The 21,974-nt window shown below is 42.3% G+C and overlaps 1 protein-coding gene across 1 annotated transcript in view; it reads left to right on the top strand.

The window, feature by feature from the left end:
• The window catches only part of Dop2R (dopamine D2-like receptor), an 80,280-nt gene that overhangs the window by 46,080 nt on the left and 12,226 nt on the right, over positions 1-21,974 (top strand). The window contains exons 3-6 of the mRNA XM_071683409.1: positions 5,122-5,313; positions 9,140-9,261; positions 12,354-12,501; positions 21,497-21,698. Of these exons, the coding sequence (XP_071539510.1) occupies positions 5,122-5,313; positions 9,140-9,261; positions 12,354-12,501; positions 21,497-21,698 (664 nt within the window). The remainder of the gene's footprint in view (positions 1-5,121; positions 5,314-9,139; positions 9,262-12,353; positions 12,502-21,496; positions 21,699-21,974) is intronic.

The following is a 21,974-nucleotide window of genomic DNA, read 5'->3' as shown; positions in this document are numbered from 1 at the left end:
GGGGAAGATCCGTAAATGGAGAGGGTTGCGAAATATTTGAAAAAGAGATCTTAAACAATCAATATAGACAAATGGAAGAGGGAATGTAATGTATATAGATTTAAAGCTCTACACTTGGAAGATAAGAATACTAAAACACAATCATCAAATATTTGGAAATGCGCTAAATGAAGTAAAGGAAGACAAAGATCGCAGAATGGTCATTAGGCTGAACAGTATATAACCCAGTTAACTTAAAAAGGTAATCGAATGCTAGGTTGCATAGGTATGAATATAGACTACATACCACCCTAAACAATTCTGATCCTTTTTAGTGCTGCAATAAGATCTCACCTTGATTATGCACTCCACATCTGGTCACCAGACTTCAAGAAACATAGGGGAAAAAACTGGAACGAGTACAGAGATGAGTGTCAAAACTAATTCTTTCTCAGAGAACCCTGGCGGACAAAGAGACGCTAAGATGAGTAGATGTATTTACTCTTGAGAAGCGAAGACTTCGTGGTGACCTGATACATGTTTTCAAAATCATGAAATGATTTCGACGACGTAAATCACGAAGACCCTTCAGAGATACAAGGGAATACAGATACTAGCACAAATGAAACGAGACTTGAAGCTAGAATATGTGACACTGACGTGGGAAGATGTTTCTCTGGAAATAAATCCAACGAACATTGGAATAATTTATCGTCAAACGTCGGTAGTGCAAAAAATTATACATACCTTCAAAAATCATTGAGACATAGAATCATCAGCGAAGGTGTGTACTAAAATACAAAGCAAAGACATTATATACAGAATCTATTTCCTCAATCCAAACCTCGACAATAAACAAAAGAGCAGCTGAGGATGGGATCAATGGAGTAAGATTTATAAAAGGTTTTCCTCTTTCCTTCTCTCCTATTGATGTCCATGCAGGCTTACTTCGCCAGTGCATTATTTTTTTTCTACCTTTCTTTGTACACCCGTCTGTTGTTGAAATTGTGTGTGAAGCGTGATCGAGAAAGAGGGAGAGAGAGAGATGGGGGCGGGGATCTCCTGCCGTTCTATCTTTACCTTATCCACTTAGGGTACAAATTTAATCAATCTAAGTTCAGAAACAGATAACATGGGCCAACGGGCACTCTCTCTCTCTCTCTCTCTCTCTCTCTCTCTCTCTCTCTCTCTCTCTCTCTCTCTCTCTCTCTCTCTCTCTCTCTCTCTCTCTCTCTCTCTCTCTCTCTCTCTCTCTCTCTCTCTCTCTCCCATCCCCCTTCCCCCGAGTAACCTGTACCTCGGCATCCTGTTTTCAATTAAGACATTGCTCACGACTCAGGTAAAGAGTTAAAAAGGACTCATTACCCACCTGCTTCCTGGAAATTCATTAAAGAAAATCAATTAACTTTACGACTCTGTCTCTGGCTCCTACCTGTAAATATCTCCCCCTCCAGATTATGTCATGAGCTTCGCTCCTCGTTTTTCTTTTCATTCTGTCTGTCTTGTTTCTGTCTGTCAGGCCGTCTCTGTCTCTCTCTCTATCTATGTCTGTTTATCTATCCATCCATCCATCTATCTATCTATCCATCTATCTATTCTACAGCCAGAAAATCAATTACTTCCTTAGGAAGAAGAGATAGTCTACTTGTAGAAAACAACTTTTTTTTTTTCCTCCATATCTGAGAGCCGTTTCCCGCTTTAGCGAGGAAGCGCCAGGATTAGGCGAAGGGCCGCATTTGCTAACGTCCATTTTGTAGTTGTCATGTGTAATGCGACGAAAGCACACGTCTTCTAAATCTTGAAGGAGACCTTTATTTCAGTCATCCAAGTTCATGGTGTTATGGGGCTTACAAGACCAGTCATGAGTGGGTTATGTTCCTAGTTCCAGTTAATGGGGTACAAGGGATTAAGTCAAATCTCTAATAGGTTAAGCCCGAGATTTGACTGGTCAAGTCACCGGATAAATATGTTAAGTCAATGGACTAATAGGTTAAGTCACAGGGTTAATAGGTTAAGTCAAAGATATGATAGGGTAAGTCAAAGGTCTAATGGTTTAAGTCACATGATTGATAGGTAAAGTCACGGGTAATAGGCTAAGTCACAGTGTTAATAGGTAAAGTCACGAGTAATAGGTTAAGTCACAGTGTTATTAGGCTGAGTGACAGGGATAATAGATGAAGTCAGAGGGTCAATAAGTCAAGTCACAGTGTTAATAGGTTAGGTCACGGAGTCAAGTCACAGTGTTAATAGGTTAAGTTCATAGGTTAGGTCACGGAGTTAAGTCACCATATGCAAATTTATTTCGATGTTACCAAAGGAGTTACACTGTGGGAAAAGATCTTAAGTTGGAACCAAGAGAACAAAATTTACTTCAGGCAGCAAGTAGTACTGTCGAAGGATTAATGTGTACTCAAAGAGTTAAGTTGTACTCGAGGAGTTAAGATGTACTCGAGGAGTTGAGTTGTCCTTATTCCTTATTAAAGGTTTCGATCGCGAAGAAAAATACTGCTTGAGGTTTTGCCTTGAAACGCACGAGTACGATTATGTTGATGATGTTGAAGAAATAGAGAAATACGAGGAAGGAAAAATAATAGTAAGCCAAGAATTTAATTTTTAAGGGAAGTGGGAAAACCTTTTCTTTCTTAAAGGCTCAGGTCGTTGGTGTTGTGGTGGGAAAAAATGAATACGTAGTTCCTTCATTTGGCTGTGTAGGGAAAGAAATAGACGCTACAACGGCCCACTCTTGAGCTCGTGACTTATTCACTCACCTGGTGCTATGTAATCGCGGAGGCAACCATGGAGCCAGATCTCAGGAGCGAACATCGAAGTCTTACCTGTAGAAGAGGGAAAGAGTTTCATTAGTGCGGAGTAGGGAGTGTGGGTTTCAATTTCTCAAGGTCACACTGGAAGAGCTGATAAGTCTGTTTGCTCCAGACTCAATTCTGTTATGAAGGTATAGCTGCCCCAAATGTGAAGGCATTACTCTATACGTAGAATAATCAGCCCTTCGCATAATCGGAGCAACTTTTTAGGGAGGAATCTCTGATATCTATGCAGGACTCTCTCAGTCTTTTTCTCGACGGTATTCTGAGATTGACCAGATGCCAAGATGATGCCAGTCGTGTTTACTGTGTTGAGCGAGGGAGTGAGTTTGTGAGCCATCAAAGGAGATGGGGAAAGTTGTATTGAGTTTCAGAAGACAAAAAAAAAGGAAGAAATTAAGTTCAGAGGCAATAAACCGTGGAGGGTTATGTCATCCCCATCGGGAACCCTTGTCCAGATCCGAGTTTAAAGAGGTGGCTTTGACGAGACGTAGACCGAAAAAAGAAAAGATGGGACCAGATATGAAGGAAAAGATGGCGGGTAGTGACAAGTCACTAGCGAATAAGTGAATTGGTTTAGTTACTGAAGAGAGTAGATTGTTACTGAAAATAAGAATACGTGCAGGAGATAAGGAAGAACCTTGTTGGACGCCTTTGTTGATGAGGAAAGAAGAGGAAGTGGTTGATCTGTTGCCTATTCCGTAAATAGACCGCCCAGAGAGGAACAAGGAAGAAAGAGAACCAAAATAAGGGAGCTGGCAGAACAGACCCCGAAAACACGTCCTATTAAATGCTATATATTAGCAAGATTGGATATCACTGGTGGATCTTATCTTGACGCTATATTAGTGATTGAATAAAAGAAATGAGATTAGAATGCTCAAGAAAATGGAAATTGAGGAGTATAAAAAAGATCGAAATTGTACGAGTCAAAAGGATAATATAGCAGTATGAAACACTGAAACAAGTTCCTTTCTTTAGGATACGCTGTAACCATGTTCTAAGAAGGAAGGAAAAGTTCCATTTTTACGTAAAGTTGGAGTTAGACTAAAGAGATGAATAATACTCAAGGATTAAGGTCCTTTTCTTAGCGTTAACTTGCACTCATAGAAGTGACTTTAACTTATAGAATTTAATCGCACTCCAGGTGTTAAATTATATTTGAGGAACTGTGTTATACGAATTAAGTTTATTGCACTTAAGTAGTTTAGTTTAAATCAAGGAGTGCGATTGTACTTAAAGAGTTATGTTGCGCAAAAGGATTACGAATAAAGAAATTACACTATCACTTTAGGAATGAAGACACTACCCGTAGTTGAATACCTGTCTGTTTACCTAAATGAACCAAGGAAACTATAATAATTTCTCAAAAATTTATTTGGATAAAAGAAAGTATCGCATGCTTGAATTGGTGAAATATTAAAAAAACTGGATGATTTTTGTTCGTATATCTTCGTGTGATGAGAGCGATGATACAGGTTTCTTTTTCTGGCCTAATCTCATTTTTTGATATCTATCTTTCATATGAATGAGAAATAGTCCATGCACTTACAAGTATCCTTAACCATTCCTGGTTACCTATCAAAATCTTTGGTTTCTGTAAACTATTCAGCATAATACTCATCTTAAAACCCGACAGACCACCAGACTTCCCTTCCTCGTACGGCAGTATATCACTTCTGTCTTAAATACCCAAACTGTTGAAAATTGATCCACAACTGAATAAAGCAAAATATCCCACTCTTATCTGCACACTTTGGCTTCCAACCCAACCGTTCAGCCACCACACTACATACAGAACTTACACAGAATATCAAAGATGGCTTCAATCAACCACAACCCCCTTCCCGCACGATATTAGTGGCCATAATCATCAAAAAAGCATTTGACACTGTCCACCTATACATCCTCACAGAAGACACTATATATATGATATATGTATCGTTTCAGCACACACTGCCTTGTTGTTTACCCAAGCATACTTCGCTTACCATCATACGTCTGTCTCACGCTTTATTACTTCCTCGATTAACCTTCCTCACACCACATACTGTTGTCAGATACTTCATTTCTAACACACACAGCCTTTCCCGTACCTCTGCTATGAGGAGCCATGACTCGCACCCATACCACAGCACCGTCGGGACTACTGTGCCATCAAACATACCCATCTTTGAATCCTCTTTCCATCCACTGCTTAATGCCCAATCACTTTCACCATATGGTTCACTTACATCACGAAATAGAAAGATAGATGTTCATTCAGGATTTCTTTCACGAGATTGATGGAACTAACAACCTTGTCTTTTCCTCTTTACAGGCGTTAAAAGAACGGGCAAAAATGAAGAAGCCGAAAGTGAGCGAAATCAAAGCAGGCAGCGTCATAGAAAACGTAGCCCAGACCAGAATGTTGGCGGAGACCACCCTAGGCACAGAGGTCGCCCTCCCACCAACCAAATCATCGGCGCTTATTGACGAAGACAAGAACACCAACAACACCAGCAACAGCCAGGTCAGCTCTCTCTCTCTCTCTCTCTCTCTCTCTCTCTCTCTCTCTCTCTCTCTCTCTCTCTCTCTCTCTCTCTCTCTGAGACGTACTACTATTTACCAAGCGAGACAAGCGGTGATCGCTACCCGCTAACCCTGTCAAAGATCTCGTTGTAGGGGTCTCTCTCTCTCTCTCTCTCTCTCTCTCTCTCTCTCTCTCTCTCTCTCTCTCTCTCTCTCGTGAACTCCTCCTCCCCCCCCAACCCTTTAATACCGGTAACGTGACTTCCGACTGTCGAAGCCATGCGAACGTCACTCGCGTTTAATCCCTTTCCATCGGGAAAAAGAAATAGAAAAAGATTAATCCATTCGCTTCCAAAAATGTTCTTGTTGAATGACGACCTGCCCGGTAGTCGGCGTGAGCGGAGCCACTGCTTGCGTTCTCTCAAAAAAAAAAAAAAAAAAAAAAAAAAAAAAAAAATTCACATTTCCAGTCGCATTCTGGGAAAATAGATATACAAAGAAATTGATTTTTAATAAATATATATATATATATATATATATATATATATATATATATATATATATATATATTATATCATACTATTCGCCGTTTCCCGCATTAGCGAGGTAGCGTTAAGAACAGAGAACTGGGCCTTTGAGGGAATATCATCACCTGGCCCTCTTCTCTTTCCTTCTTTTGGAGAAAAAAAAAAAATAATATATATATATATATATATATATATATATATATATATATATATATATATATATATATATATATATATATATATATATGCGCGTGTGTGAAAAAGGCCCTTACTAACGTATGACAGATTTATTCTTATATTCTTTCATCTACACGTAGTGAGGTACGGTCTTTTTAAAGCCCTTGTGAGAGCCGGCGAAAATCAGCTGCAATATTTTGGTGCCCGCCCCCAGCAGGAGGGACGTCTCCATTGGCCGGGCTGGTCAGGGGCGGGGCGGGAAGGCGGGAGGAAGGAGAGGAGGTAAAGGGAAAGCTCCTAGTGTGCCCTACCTCTAATCAGGAGAAGAAACCCGTCAAGTGATTCAAAGGTTCTTACTGTAATCTGCCTGGCTCCTGAGCTGAGCCATCCTCCTAACGTGTCTCTCTCTCTCTCTCTCTCTCTCTCTCTCTCTCTCTCTCTCTCTCTCTCTCTCTCTCTCTCTCTCTCTCTCTCTCTCTCTCTCGTCTTTTTTCTTCTTGACATCTTTTCTTTTTTCTTTTGCAATCTTACGTCTATTTTCTTCATCATTTTTTTCTTCTTCTGGGGTGCCCCATCTAACCTTTCTTTCTTTACTTGTGTATCCTTACATTGTCATTGTCTTTATATTATCATCCTTACTTACTTCCTCACCTTCCCTTTCCTTCGCTATTATATCCTCTTATCTTCTTCAGCGTCTCATATTTTATTATACCACTCACTATTTTTCGACCTCCACTCCTTCCTCTTCCTCCCCTTACCTTCTACTACTTTCGTGTCCTTTCAGTATTCTACATCTGCTCCTTCTATCTTTTTTTTTTACCCTCTCTTCTCTATTCGTTTCCTGCCTCACACCCTCCCACTTCCCTCTTTTAAAATCTTCCTCCTCCTCCTTTCCTTCTAGGTTTCCTTTCCCAGCGTCTCTTTCCCACCCTCCCTTATCTCAATCCCTTCCTTTCCCACTCCACCATACCCTTAGCTACCCATCTCTCTCCCTAGAAACCCCAAAACTGACCCCATTCCCTCTTTCCCTTTCCACATCTCTCTCTCTCTCCCTTACTCGCTCTCTCTCACAGACTCACCCAGGCACGACTAACGCGCGCCCCCCAGACGAGAACTAAATTTGAAGATAATTTCGTTTGTCTTCGGGAACCACATTCAATCAGTGCGGTCGGCAGGGCTAAGCGCATGTCGCGCCAGCATTGCATCTCGTAACTTGATTTTCACATTCCCCTCTAGCGAGGGTAAACACGGAAAGGGTGGGGAGGGGGGATACGACCAATTAATACGTGAGGTATATCGTCTCTCTTGGAAAATAAGAGACAGAAAAAAAATGAAGATCTTTCATAGTGTTAGAGGTCGGATGATGTATTTTCACGAAATTCGCTTTAGATGGAGTTTCCAAGAATCGTTCTGTGGTTTAATTTTCCTCTTGGGATGTGGAGGGTACTTGTATGAAGGGGAGGGATCATATGTGGATATAAAACTTCAGCCTAGTGGAAGTGGCTTCTTCAGGCCGGCCCTCTCAACCAATTCTAAACATGAGTTAGAGGTCTTGTGGTTAAATACTGCAAACGTGATAAGGAAATAATATATATATATATATATATATATATATATATATATATATATATATATATATATATATATATATATATGTATATATATATATATATATTTGTGTGTGTGTGTGTGTGTGTAGTTAAAAGAGATAGATATACAGATAGACGTCAAATTTAAAACAAATGGAATAATTCTTGGGATTATACATACGTTGTTTGGAGAGAGAGAGAGAGAGAGAGAGAGAGAGAGAGAGAGAGAGAGAGAGAGAGAGGAGAGAGAGAGAGAGAGAGAGAGAGAGATTTACTGGTTGCTAAAGTAAACAATGAACAGAGATTCGAAGACGTGCAGACGCCGAAGCTCTAAGAGAGGAAAACGAAAAAAAATGAATCCTGTTTGTTCAGTCTTCAATTCTCCCTCAATCTATCGTCACTGTTTTCTCAACGACAATTCGAGTCTCCCATACCTATAGCCGCCTTTGCTAAATGCGAGAATTTCTACGCTACATGTACTGACACTGACAAAAAAAAATCCAATTTGTTAAACATGTAGATTTATAAGGTGTAGAATAACGTGCCTTCTACACATACACTCAAGACATACACACACACACAGTGAACAGTTCTTCGAGTGATCTGGGGATAAAGCAACCATAAGCCATAACATGAAATTAAGTAAGACACTTATGAATATGTAAAGTAGTAGTTCTTAAGTATGAGAGTGGTGGATGAATGGAATAGTGTGATTGAGGACATGGCTCATGCAGACACTATACATATAATGTTATATATACGATAATGGAGAATGTTCATGATATGGGGGTCTTACGAGAGTAAAAAAAACTTCCTCATTGTACAAAACATATGGGTACACTGTAGCAAAGACATGGCATGTAAATACAAGGTAAAGGGGCCGGGCAACACGTGTAAAACTCCACCCATGCAACACAGTTAGTAGTCACACACACAGAAACACACACGCATACCTGTTTGACTGTCATTTCTCTGGTGTTAGAGACAAAACCTTTTGCACGAATTAGAAAACAAGACGAAATCTCTCTATAAAATCCAAGCCACGCGTCACATGTATGGTCTAAGTAGAAGAGGAATCAAGACTTGCGCCTAAAACCTACGGTCAATACAACCCGTGTTTTATTTACTGCTTAGTTACGATGTAGGTCAATGTTTAACCGATTTCCACTATTTAAAAACCTCATTATTAGTCAAAATTCATATAGAAGAAAGCTCAATTAATATATTAATGGTAATGATAGTTTTAGTTCTTTTGTAAAAACTAGAAATATTGGTAATGATAATAATGATTACAAGAATAATGATTGATATTATTGCATTTGTAATCGAGGTTGTAGATAATGAACTTTTACCAACCTTTAATATCTCTTTAATAACATCTTGTATGCCTCGTCCATCCCTCTTAATTTCCGTTCTCATTTTTTCACCCATTGTCATATATATATATATATATATATATATATATATATATATATATATATATATATATATATATATATATATATATATATATGAGCTTTCTTTCCTTTTACAGGATGAGGACGAAGAGGAGGGGGAGGACGTGATGGGTCTGGGGGGAGAGGAGAACTGCCACATTATCAAGAACCCGAAGCCAGAGGAGCTGAACTTGGCTCCTCTCAAGGAGGGGGAAACAGAGTAAGTCGTGCGAGACTCATGTTTGTCCAGATCGCGTCCTTTATACTTTTTCATCCATATTCCTCTCTCTCTCTCTCTCTCTCTCTCTCTCTCTCTCTCTCTCTCTCTCTCTCTCTCTCTCTCTCTCTCTCTATCTATCTATCTATCTATCTATCTATCTTGAATCCTGCAGCCCAAGGACTCCCTTTTTTTGTATCATGTTCCTGCAGAGATCACGAAGTTCGCCACACTCCACGTCATGGAGTGTGGTGATATCGTAAGTTGGGCTAGGCAGAGTGAAAGTGTACGTCCGCTAAGGAGGAGGTCTTCTTTCATGGAAGTTCCACCTTGGGTATGGAGTGTCGTGTGATGAGAATTGTGTAACTGACAGTCGTATTGTGGCGGAGATTGTCGGTGTCCAGAGCGTAGACATGCGAGAGTAACTCTGTATTTATCTAGAGTGTGCAGTTTCAAATTGGTGTACGTCCACAGATGCAGAGTAAAGCGTCCATGCAAAGTTGGGATCGCTTAGAACTTTTTGAGTTATACTAGCAGATTCGCACCCTCCGTACCCTCATCTACTAAGCTCCAGCCGGGGACTGAATGGGGGAGACCTTCATCAACCATCATTGGAATCAACCAGAAATATAAAGTTCATATCCAGGAAAAAGGAAAAAAAAAATCATGTCTTGGAACCAAGCCAAACCGTGCGTCACCATAGTGGACAGGATTGATTTCATATTTCTAAATGTGACTCATATTTTATCATAATCCCTTTTGTTCGTATAGGAACCCTGAATACGCACTCGTATTTCCTTCTCAATTGGCGTGGTCATCTAAAAGGCAGCAAGAACCGGATATAACATCTCAGACAGAAAATCTGTGTTATATATGTGTGTGTGTGTGTGTGTGATATAAGGGAAGATATCTTTAACGACCACGATAATACCACTGGCTGGCAGGGAAGATAATCCCTTCTTTGGATTTTCTCATTAGCTAATTGCGCTGTACAGTGACAAGGTCGAAATCAGGACTGAGGAAACCGATCACTTCGCCGTTAATGATGCAATTATCTGGTTCAGAGTTGCCGGTCGGCGGCTGGTGATACGTCAGAGCGGCGGATAGAAGACAAGAGGAGACTCTTCTACTTGAATCTCTCTCTCTCTCTCTCTCTCTCTCTCTCTCTCTCTCTCTCTCTCTCTCTCTCTCTCTCTCTCTCTCTCTCTCTCTCTCTCTCAGGTCCCCAACCCCACCCCAAAAAGGTCCAGGTAAATGGATGGGTCGTTACAGATTCCATGACACGACCCTATCCGTAATTCCATCTGCTCGACCTACCCTTCACCCCCACCCACGACCTGCACTCACCAAGAATATTCACCAAATATCTTCAGTCTACGTCAGGTTCCCCTGACTCCCCCGAAAAAGAAATATATACCGAAATTCGAGTCCGTATTGTGACTTGTTCAGATTTTCTGGTTTATTATGGACTTTTTTCTCTTTTTATACGTTTTTTTTTTTTTGTGTGAGGTTTAATGAATTACGTCAATTACGTCGATTTCTCTACATAAATTCCTTCTCTTGCCTTTAGATTTATGTTCATAAAACTCTGGCGCATTCAAATGTTAATCAGTAATTTTAGTTATATCGTGGAAAACGGTGAATATATTATATATTATATATATTATATATATATATATATATATATATATATATATATATATATATATATATATATATATATATATATATATCTCCTACCAAGTTTCAGGTCAGTTGTCCCTAAAATGGAAAAACTTAGTAGTTTAAGATGAATAAGTAACGTGGTCAAAACAGTGTGTCTTCCATCTGGACACACGAACCAATCGGGAATGAATGCTGTTAGAACACAATAGGGAATCGAATTACATTTGACAGGCTGTACTGACTCTTACTAGTCGCTTCGATGTAAAAACCCCCCAACAGCTTTCGTCATCCACCTGCATGAAAGCTAATCCAAGAAGAGCGAAAGCATGCACTCCAAACGAAGAGGAAAACAGTGGCGATTGTCGAAGTCAATATCATACTCTGAGCTTAGTCGAAGTGGATTACATGAAGATCGAACCAGCGCCACACCTAGCGTTCGTTGTTCCAGGCTACGTCATGTTACGTTGAATAAGGTTAGATTAGGTTGGATAAAAGGCATGTTTGTAGGTTGGTCCGTCTCTGCTCTTGTTGAGAAGGCAAAGATCACAACATTGTGTATAGAAGTCTTCCATTACTTAGCCATATTTCTGTCATGAAATATGTCAGTCTTTCTTTTTTTTTCTGCAAGTGCCTCACTATGGGTGTAAGTTGAGATTTTGACTTTCTGTACATTATTTTTAGATGTCAAAATGCGTCGTGAGCGTAAATCTGCCCCTTTATATCTTGGCCATATTTCATCCAAGTCTCATGAGCATTGCCATACAGATGGCTCTCCACGTGTCCTGTATAATGCCGAAAACATATGTACAAATGTTTATGGGCTTCTTACGAGTCAGCGATGACTGAAGATTATTCTCTGTTCTATTAAGCAAGCCATCCCATTTCAACCATTGTTGATGAAACTTGCCATAAGCCTCAACCGTGGTTAGAAGATGGGAGGGAGCCATGCTGAATTCCTCAGCAGTGGTTAGAAGATGGGAGGAAGCCATGCTGAATTCCTCAGCAGTGGTTAGAAGATGGGAGGGAGCCATGCTCAATTCCTCAGCAGATATTAGCTGTTCTTTGTTTTGTATCGAGTAAATCTTATATTTTCTATATTACATCTGGATCAGTTTCTATACAATAAAGTCCTGGCTATACCCAGGACCTCTATTTTGAAAGGCTACTGCGGCACACTGCTGCACTGCCTAAAGTAGCAGAGAAATATTGCCTCCTCCTTTTTAAAGGCTATTGTAGTACAATGTTGTGCTTCTTCCAGTAGCAGAGAAATGTAGTCTCCTTTAAATACAGACAGTCTTTGACGAAACTGTACTTTCAGTTATACAGCCTTTCAGGTGGAGTCCGGCAACGCCAACAAAAATGACTTTTCTTTGTTCATGATCCATTCCTGTACTTATGCCATATTTCCCATCTCTCACTCCCTCCTGCAGGTCATCAGAAGGCAGAGGGGCGACGCCCTTCGTGCAGTCAGCGAGGAACGGGGCGGCGGAGGCCGTGAAAGGGGCGGAGGGAGGGAACGTAGGACAGCCAGAGGCGTCCCCGAGACAAGCCCTCCTCGTGAAGCAGAAGAAAGTCAAGGTAAGTGTAGGGAGGAGGGCACACACACACACACGGGGGAATGAAACACGAAGTCCCAAGTGCACTTTCGTGTGATGATCACATCATCAGGGGAGATACAAGAATGAGATAAAGAATAGGACCAAATTTCTAGTTAAGAGTCCTGGTGTTACCCAAGACATCTTTTAAAAGGAGTCTGCAGCCAGAGTCTGCATCACTTCCAGTTGCACGGAAAGGTGGACTCCTTTAAGCGGGAAGTTCTTTTCCGCGACTGTACGCCCAATGATTCAGCCTCTCCAAAGGTGACTTTTTACTCGTGGTGTAACTTCGAGCAGGCCGAATTCGGTAATATATATAACATTCTTGTTTTCCGTTAAATCTTTAAAACGAGAGATGAAATTCGTAAATGTAATCAGAGAGAGTGCAGCATTATCCAGAGTCATTTAATTCTAAGATGTAAAGGAAAGAAGGCAGTGAGCTTTTGTGTATGGCAAAGTGTCAGGAGGAAAGAAAATAATACTAGTTTCATACTCGTGATAACATAGTCTGGATATGGCTTTGGTATCATTAATGCAAACAATACATTCGAACAGTTACATTCAATGTTAAGCAAACACCCGTAAAATTCTCTTTGTTTGGTGCACCAAACTCCCACGACCCAGTTCCGTTTCTGTGCTAGAAATATACGTTATATAAGCAAGCGTTGGTGGATGTGAAGCGTCAACGTTTCGACTCGTTGTTTGCAGAGATACACAGGGGGTCTCTCCTTCGCAGGACATGTCATGAACATTGCTACAGACAAAACGCTGATGGAAATCACAACGATCTACTTTTAAAAAAAGACTCGATTCATCTGATTTCGCTCTCGGTAATGGATTCAAACTCGCGGGCCAACGTTTCACCTCGAGTAAAGCGAAGTTACTTTCTATCCGAGAGGATTGTTAAGTACGTAATACTGTCCCAGTTAAGCTGGTTCAACCGAATACTACAAGTACGTTTAAGAATAGATTTGCCAACTCTTTTTGCCTCAAGCCAATGCCTGACATGTGTCATGTGAACAGTTTGCTGGTTTTTATCTATTTGAATTATCTGTCAATTAAGCGAGTTGTTGATATCATCCGCGATCACAGGCAGCCTCGAAGAAGACCCAGTGGTCTGTTGCCGTATAAGATGAGTGTGTCTTCGCCAGAATGGGAGGAAGTTTCATCCTTGCCTCGTGGTGAAATGCCGAGATATTATCTTTGTGGTATATTCTACAGATCTGCGAAACCCGATGAATATTCACGTTCGGATTGAACATTCCCCGAATATCGTTAACGCGTATACGCCGCCATCTAAATATCAAACTGAGAAACTAGTTTGTTTTTCTTTTTTTTTTCTTCCGATATACAAATCAACTGACTGAAAATTCTATGGATTCATCTATTGAAATTGTGTTAAGTTTTACGTTGGGCAGACTGGTAAGGATCTTTCAATTAGACGTAAATATAGTATAAAGAACACAAGAATCAAATGCCTTCTTCAGTCATGTTAAGAATTATGATCAGTGTAATGACCGGAATAATGCCATCTCAGTTATTTACTAAATCCTGTACTACGAGAAATATAATTGAATCTCCTATTTTTAGATACACAAAGAATTGTACCAATATTAGTGAAGGTCTATACAAATTGGACAGCTTTATTGTCGAGAAAATCTGTAAACACTTCCCCTTCATGTCGATACGCTTGTTGCCAGACTTGAACACACCCGACCTAAGCTCGGGCATCCACTTGTTTACCAAATGGCGTCCTAGCAGCGTGATTGTCCAAAACTACATGTTAACCTAATGGCGTCTTAGCTTCGTCTCTTCGATGTATATGAACTGACTGTTATATTTCTCTCGTGTCTCCCCTGATAATGTGATTATTACACGAAAGTGCACTTGGGAACTTTTCGTGTTTCATTTTCCCCGTGGACTCATAGGAATATCTTGATCACGCGCAAAATTGTGATCCTTTCCAATATATATATATATATATATATATATATTATTAGGTACAGTAGGGTTGAGGGTCAAGTCAATTGGGAGGTGAGTTTGAATGGAGAAAAACTGGAGGAAGTGAAGTGTTTTAGATATCTGGGAGTGGATCTGTCAGCGGATGGAACCATGGAAGCGGAAGTGGATCATAGGGTGGGGGAGGGGGCGAAAATTTTGGGAGCCTTGAAAAATGTGTGGAAGTCGAGAACATTATCTCGGAAAGCAAAAATAGGTATGTTTGAAGGAATAGTGGTTCCAACAATGTTGTATGGTTGCGAGGCGTGGGCTATGGATAGAGTTGTGCGCAGGAGGATGGATGTGCTGGAAATGAGATGTTTGAGGACAGTGTGTGGTGTGAGGTGGTTTGATCGAGTAAGTAACGTAAGGGTAAGAGAGATGTGTGGAAATAAAAAGAGCGTGGTTGAGAGAGCAGAAGAGGGTGTTTTGAAATGGTTTGGGCACATGGAGAGAATGAGTGAGGAAAGATTGACCAAGAGGATATATGTGTCGGAGGTGGAGGGAACGAGGAGAAGTGGGAGACCAAATTGGAGGTGGAAAGATGGAGTGAAAAGGATTTTGTGTGATCGGGGCCTGAACATGCAGGAGGGTGAAAGGAGGGCAAGGAATAGAGTGAATTGGAGCGATGTGGTATACAGGGGTTGACGTGCTGTCAGTGGATTGAATCAAGGCATGTGAAGCGTCCGGGGTAAACCATGGAAAGCTGTGTAGGTATGTATATTTGCGTGTGTGGACGTGTGTATGTACATGTGTATGGGGGTGGTTGGGCCATTTCTTTCGTCTGTTTCCTTGCGCTACCTCGCAACCGCGGGAGACAGCGACGAGGTATTAAAAAAAAAAAAAAAAAAAAAAAAAAAAAAAAAAAATTATATATATATATATATATATATATATATATATATATATATATATATATATATATATATATATATATATATATATAAACACAGTGAGAGAGAGAGCAGGTGTTATTAGATTCCACCCTGAGTGAACTAGCAAACCATCATTGAGGATGTTATCGTCAGCAGACTGAAAGGAGTACAGACCCGACAAAGAGCTTCGCATTCCAAAGTAATCCATCTTTCCACAGCTACTGATTGTAGTGCAGCCTTGGGTCCTACGTTTATAAAGTAATTACAATATTAATGATTATAGTAATATTGATACTAATAATGATTCTGATAAGATAATGGTAATACTAGGTGATAATAACGCATGATAACTAACATTACAACTGCATTTCGCAACAAATAGCTGTGGAACACATAAGTGGATCTGTCTCTTAAAGGATTTGCACCTTAAAGAACAGACAAGGCAATAAGATTTACTTTTCATGATCTTTTTACAAGCACACAAGGACCATCGGTGTCACCGGCAGACGAAAGGAAGGAAAGAACGTGCGGTTATCACGAGCTGGGTATGGATGAGGAACACGAACGGGGAAAGTCGCGAACATGTTTATGGCTGAGAGAATGCTGGTGGACAGCTGGAGAGAGAGAGAGAGAGAGAGAGAGAGAGAGAGAGAGAGAGAGAGAGAGAGAGAGAGAGAGAGAGAGAGGTCTCTGAGGTCCTGCCCGGCCCTACCTGCAGGTGACAGGTTTCTTGGGGGAGGGGGTCCCCAGAGTTGTCACTTTGAAGTGTACCCAACGTCCAGCAGCGCTGGGAGCTGCAGACTAGTCCCCTTGGTGTTACCAGGGATTATGTTGTCACAGAGAGAGAGAAAGAGAGAGAGAGAGAGAGAGAGAGAGAGAGAGAGAGAGAGAGAGAGAGAGAGAGAGAGAGAGAGAGAGAAAGAGAGAGAGAAAGAGAGAGAGGCCGAATGGATTTTAGATCTTTGTTTACATCCGAAGGTGTTCACGTCCAGCAGCCCAGACATTATGTAGTGGTTCCCGATCAACAGCGGAGTGTTTGGTCCATACTATGTCGACAGTGTTGGAACCTGTATGTTACGTAGCCTTTGATTACCCTCTACCCACTTCGCTTACTGGCGCTCTCGTCGCCCAAGAGGAATAACATGATAATATAAAGAATCAGATGATCCGTTCTTGGAGGAGATTCTGGCGACGGAGGAACAGCGAGTCATATGTTGCGTCACGTTTTTGCTACAGGTGGGCGGGATTTTTTTTTACCGTTTACGACAGTATCCATCTGGCGTCGTCTTAGGTATTACGAGCGGCAATGACCCCACATCATCATCATTCCCTGTACGGAACATGTCACATCCTCCTCCTCCTCCTCAAAGCTCGTAAGCTCCTCTTCGTCAAAATAAAAAAGGGGCGAGACATAATCCATTAGAGTGTAAAGATTTTTTTTTCCTCGTAAAAGTATAGAAATATTTTTTCCTGGAAAGTCTTCAGATGAGGAGACACTGCAGGTCCTCCTCGAGTGTCAAAGCTCCGTGCATTATGGCTCGGCTACTTCAGGTAGCGACTGTTATTGTCATTCCTGACTTGTGGTTTCCTCCTCCTTTCCCATAAAATCCTTTCACGAGCATCCAATCCAATTGCAGAGCCATGAACCACTCGAAGGAGGAGGAGGAGGTTAGAGGGAGAGAGCGAGCTAACCAGCCAGTCAGTCAGCCAGGAGGGTGCGTAAAGGAGGAAACCTCCACAGAGACACACACTCACGTCTGTCTCTCTCTTTCCCCCCCACACCTGTTGCCTCGGAGGATTTTACTCCAACTCTTTCTTGAGATTTTCTTTTTTTCTTCTGTGTCAGGCCTCGCGAGGTGAGGGGTCACCTGGAGATGAAGACTGCAGTGACTTTCCCTCTCAGTCAATGGAGGATGTTCGGTAGAGGGTTTCAGTGAAGGCAACTATGACTTACTTGCAGTACACGTTATTTTGTTTCTAATTACTCGAAGACCTCTATCTAAGACAAGAGTTCTGGTGGTGTTACACGGGACGTCTTTCCAATGGCTTCTGCATCCTAAGGCTGTGCTACTTCCTGGAGCAGGGGAAAGTGGACTCTCTTTTGAAATGAAACGTGCTTTGACGAGACTGAACTCCTGGTGATGCAACCTCTCCAAAAGTGACTTTTCACTCGCGGCGTAATCTCACGCAAGCGGATATATATATATGTGGACTCCCTCCTGTGGTTTAGCGGTTAGCGTTCCTGACAGCGATGCATTCACGGGCTGCCCAGGGTCGAGGGCATTGGTTCAAATCCTGGTTTTGGCAGTCGGTCCAGTCATATCCCCACTGTTAATCCACCTCTTGAGGTTGGTCGATAAAATGGGTACCTGGCTCAGGGTATATATGTGTGTGTGTGTATATATATATATATATATATATATATATACACACACACACACACACACAGAAACACAAGGGAAACGTAACACAAAAATCCTGAGCGCTTTCATGTATTACTACATCTTCAGAGGACCAGTTACAGAGCGAGAAAGTAGATACTATACAGGTTATGTATACAGAACTGCAGCAAACATGGGATGGGGTCGACTGACCTTGTAATTACAGAGTGGCGAGGTAGGCACAAGGTTCTGTGTGACCTTACCTCAGCCTAACCTTGACGTGGCAACTCCTGTATGACCTCAGTCAGGTAAGAACAGACAAAGTTGACTTGCGCAATGCAGCTTATACTCAAGAAGAGTTTAAAACCTTTCATTACCTCGAGCTTTCTTGCTGGACTTGGGTGCACCCCCTCACCTGATTTCGCGCTTGTAGCAACAAATAGTGCCACACATGACACATATGGCACCACTAGCCCCTCTCATTTTACATATGGCACCACTAGCCCCTCTCATCCTACATATGGCACCACTAACCCCTCTCATCCTACATATCGCACCACTAACCCATCTCATCCTATGTCCATTTTTTTTCTCCACAACCGACGAACTAATGTAAACTATTGGCATGTTTTCCTTTTTTTTTCCTCTCCCCCCCACAGTGATTTCAACACCGGCGACTGAAGAAGAGAAAGTGATGCGACACGTTTCAAGTTGTGGATTTGGTTCAGTCAGAGAGAGAGAGAGAGAGAGAGAGAGAGAGAGAAGCTGACATCTCGCGTTTCCCTTGTAATTACTTGACGAGGAAGGATCGTAATTGTTTAAGTGAGAGTTACTGTACGAGGGGGAAGGCAGATGGATATATATACATGTCTACCCATCCGTGATCGATCTGTTTTCTTGCGATAATAGTCACAGTAATAACAAATATAATGATTATGATAATGATATTATACTGTGAAGGCAAAGTTGTGCATGCTTGACGGTACAGTAGTCCCAACACTGTTGTAATGGTGCGAGTTTTGGGCTCTGAATACAAAACGACGCAAGAGGGTTGAACGTGGTGGTAATGAAATTCAAGAAGACGATATGTGGAGCGAGTAGCAGTGATCCTATAAGGTAGGAGGCAAGACATGGTAAGAGAGAGAGAGTACGCGATGAATGACAAAGACCGCACCAAGTTGTGCTGAAATGGTTTGGTAATATTGAGAGGATGAGCGAAGAGAGACAGACTTTGAGGCTGACAGTGAAGTGGGGTGGATTGGATGTGAGGTTGGGGGGGAGAAGCCTTAGAACATTAAGGAGGGTGAAGGTCGTGCAGAGGAGGGAGAGAGAGAGAGTTATATGGTTTTGGTATACAAGGAACGACACGCTATCAAAGGGCTTAACCAGGCATATGGAGGGAAAACGGCAGTACGGTCTATTGCGACTGGCATGAAATACAGGCTCTTCTTTGCCTATCGCCAAAGGCTAAATGATGAAGCCTACTATGGAAGGGAAACGATAGGGATGACTAAGTGGTGGGCTATCATCCCACTCCCCCTCACACCGCCAGCCGAAGCAGGACGACGACGACATCCACCGCCCAAGGGATAGGGGACGACCAAAGGGACGACCTAGGGGGAAGGGCTACGTCCAAGGGGTACTTGATGATGTGCAGTCGTCCCCTCACCCTTTTCTATCTCCCTTTCCCCTCTTACAACACCAGCAGAAGCAAGGACGACGAAGACGATGTCCAGCCAAGGGAGAGGCCACGACGAAAAGGACACCTAGGGGGAGCTAGGGAGAAAGAGAACGACAAAGGGGATGACTTAAAGAAACACCTACTAGGAGTGAGGCAGAGACGTAGAGCGACAAGCCAGCGACCTCTCCGACAGGGGGGAGAAATTACGACTGTCGCGAGAAACGACCAACCAAAGACGACGACCAAGGAGCGACAAGTGGGGACGAACGGTGATGATAAAGATAGAGGAACAAGTAGAGGGAAGGTTGAAGAAAGGAACCGAGGAGAGGGAACAATTTTCACAAAGTCGATTATTTGAAATTATATCTTTGTATACAAGTCATTTTTTATAAAACACACACACTCACAGTCGATACAGACAGCATACATAAATGATTCAAGTTGTATGATGGCAGGGAATGTTTAAGACATGGGACCCCACAGGTGTAAAATTCCTTTCGAATACAGAACAAATAGGTAATTACACACACACACAAAACCTACATAGCACTGTTTCCCTGCAACCTTCAGCACCGCATTACCATTCCGAATACAGTACAGTTCAGCGTTGTATTTATACAATGGACTGGAGTGTACCGTACTTTTGAAGCATCTCTCTCTCTCTCTCTCTCTCTCTCTCTCTCTCTCTCTCTCTCTCTCTCTCTCTCTCTCTCTCTCTCTCTCTCCCCCCATTTTCCCTTTGCAACCTCCCTGTCCCTCCTTGGCAAAATACAACCCAGACTAAAAATGGGCGTGAACCATTATCCCCCCCCCCCCACAACGCCCCATTAGGCCGCTCGTATTTTTAATTTCCGACCCTCGATCCCATTGGCAGTCTTAGCTGGCCGCCTTGATGGAACGCCATCCTAAGACTCGCAATTCCATCCTAAGACTGAGGCGCGTACTACGTGAGCGAAGGCAAGATTCGCTCTTACATCCTGATGTGGGAAGCCCTTGTCTTCTTGGCATGGTTCTTGTGTTAAGGAAGGGCATACAAGACGCTAAGGGATTAATGTTAAAGGGTACCAGGATCTTTAAAGGATGGACTACGTCCCCAGACCTGGGGAGGCCAGTCGACTCCGTCCCCAGAGAAGACTCCTCTTTTATTTCAGTGGGATGAAGAGAGTTAGTGGGTCTAACATAGAATATTTTAATGGTGGTTTGATAAGTGTTAATGGGCATACAGCTTGATATTTTTAATGTTAATAGGCCTGCGAGTAAAGTTGACGAGTCTCCCATCATGTGATGACTGGCTTGGGATGAATTAAAGTTTATATATATATATATATGCTTTATCGAGATTATTCAGTTTACTTCCATTAATATTACAATTATTTTCTGTCTACGATTTGCTCCATTATTATTATTCCTTCCTATGGTGATATCATCATCTGGTCTAGCTTCGCCACCTTCTCTCTCCCTCTTGTCTGTACACTGCCTCCGTGTGTCTTACCATCATAGTAAAATTTTCGGCAGAGGTACTCGTAGGTAACCTCTCTCTCTCTCTCTCTCTCTCTCTCTCTCTCTCTCTCTCTCTCTCTCTCTCTCTCTCTCTCTCTCTCTCTCTCTCACCTACAACTCGCCCCCCCCATCTACTCTTACCATATGTATCCTTCCATCGCTGTCGACTTCCACATCAACCCTCGGCATTTCTGCCCTTTGTTGCCTCGTTCCTAGGAAGCCGATCTACCTCATTCAAATTCTCTCTCTCTCTCTCTCTCTCTCTCTCTCTCTCTCTCTCTCTCTCTCTCTCTCTCTCTCTCTCTCTCTCTCTCCACAGTGAGGATACCGAGCACAGATAACCTCATCCTGAAGATACCAGTTGTGTCACCTACAATCTATCCTTCCCATTGACCCTCCCTGTACCCTATCTATTCTCACCCACCACCAGTCCCATTCCTCCTCCACTCACCCACTAATAGCATCAATCTCCACCAATCCTCCTCCACCACCACCATCTCACCCACTTCTCAAAATCTCTCTCTCCTCTTGTATTGCCACCAGCTGCAGTCGAAGAGAAACGGGTCAGCCAATTCGAGTCGGGCAACGGCGTCGGAGAGCGGGGAGCTGCTGGAGAAGAAGGACAAGAAGGCGTCCTCCGCCCGCTTCACCATCTACAAGGTCAACAAGGCCAGCAAGAAGAAGAGGGAGAAGTCCTCCGCCAAGAAGGAGAGGAAGGCTACCAAGACCTTAGCCATCGTCTTGGGTAAGGTCACCACTAGACGCGTTGACACACACACAGACACATATATACAGAGAGAGAGAGAGGAAGGAAGGAGAGAGAGGGAGGAAGGAAGGAGAGAGAGAGGGAGGAAGGAGAGAGAGAGGGAGGAAGGAGAGAGAGATAGATAGATAGATAGAGAGAGAGAGAGAGAGAGAGAGAGAGAGAGAGAGAGAGAGAGAGAGAGAGAGAGAGAGAGAGAGACCGCCCATCGCCAAAGCACACTAGTTATCTGCCTCTTCATTATATAACTTTGAGCTT

The sequence above is a fragment of the Panulirus ornatus genome, chromosome 3 (genome assembly GCF_036320965.1).
Source record: "Panulirus ornatus isolate Po-2019 chromosome 3, ASM3632096v1, whole genome shotgun sequence".
NCBI lineage: Eukaryota > Metazoa > Arthropoda > Malacostraca > Decapoda > Palinuridae > Panulirus > Panulirus ornatus.
Note: the sequence above shows the minus strand (reverse complement) of the source record. Positions and strands in the feature narration are given on the sequence as shown.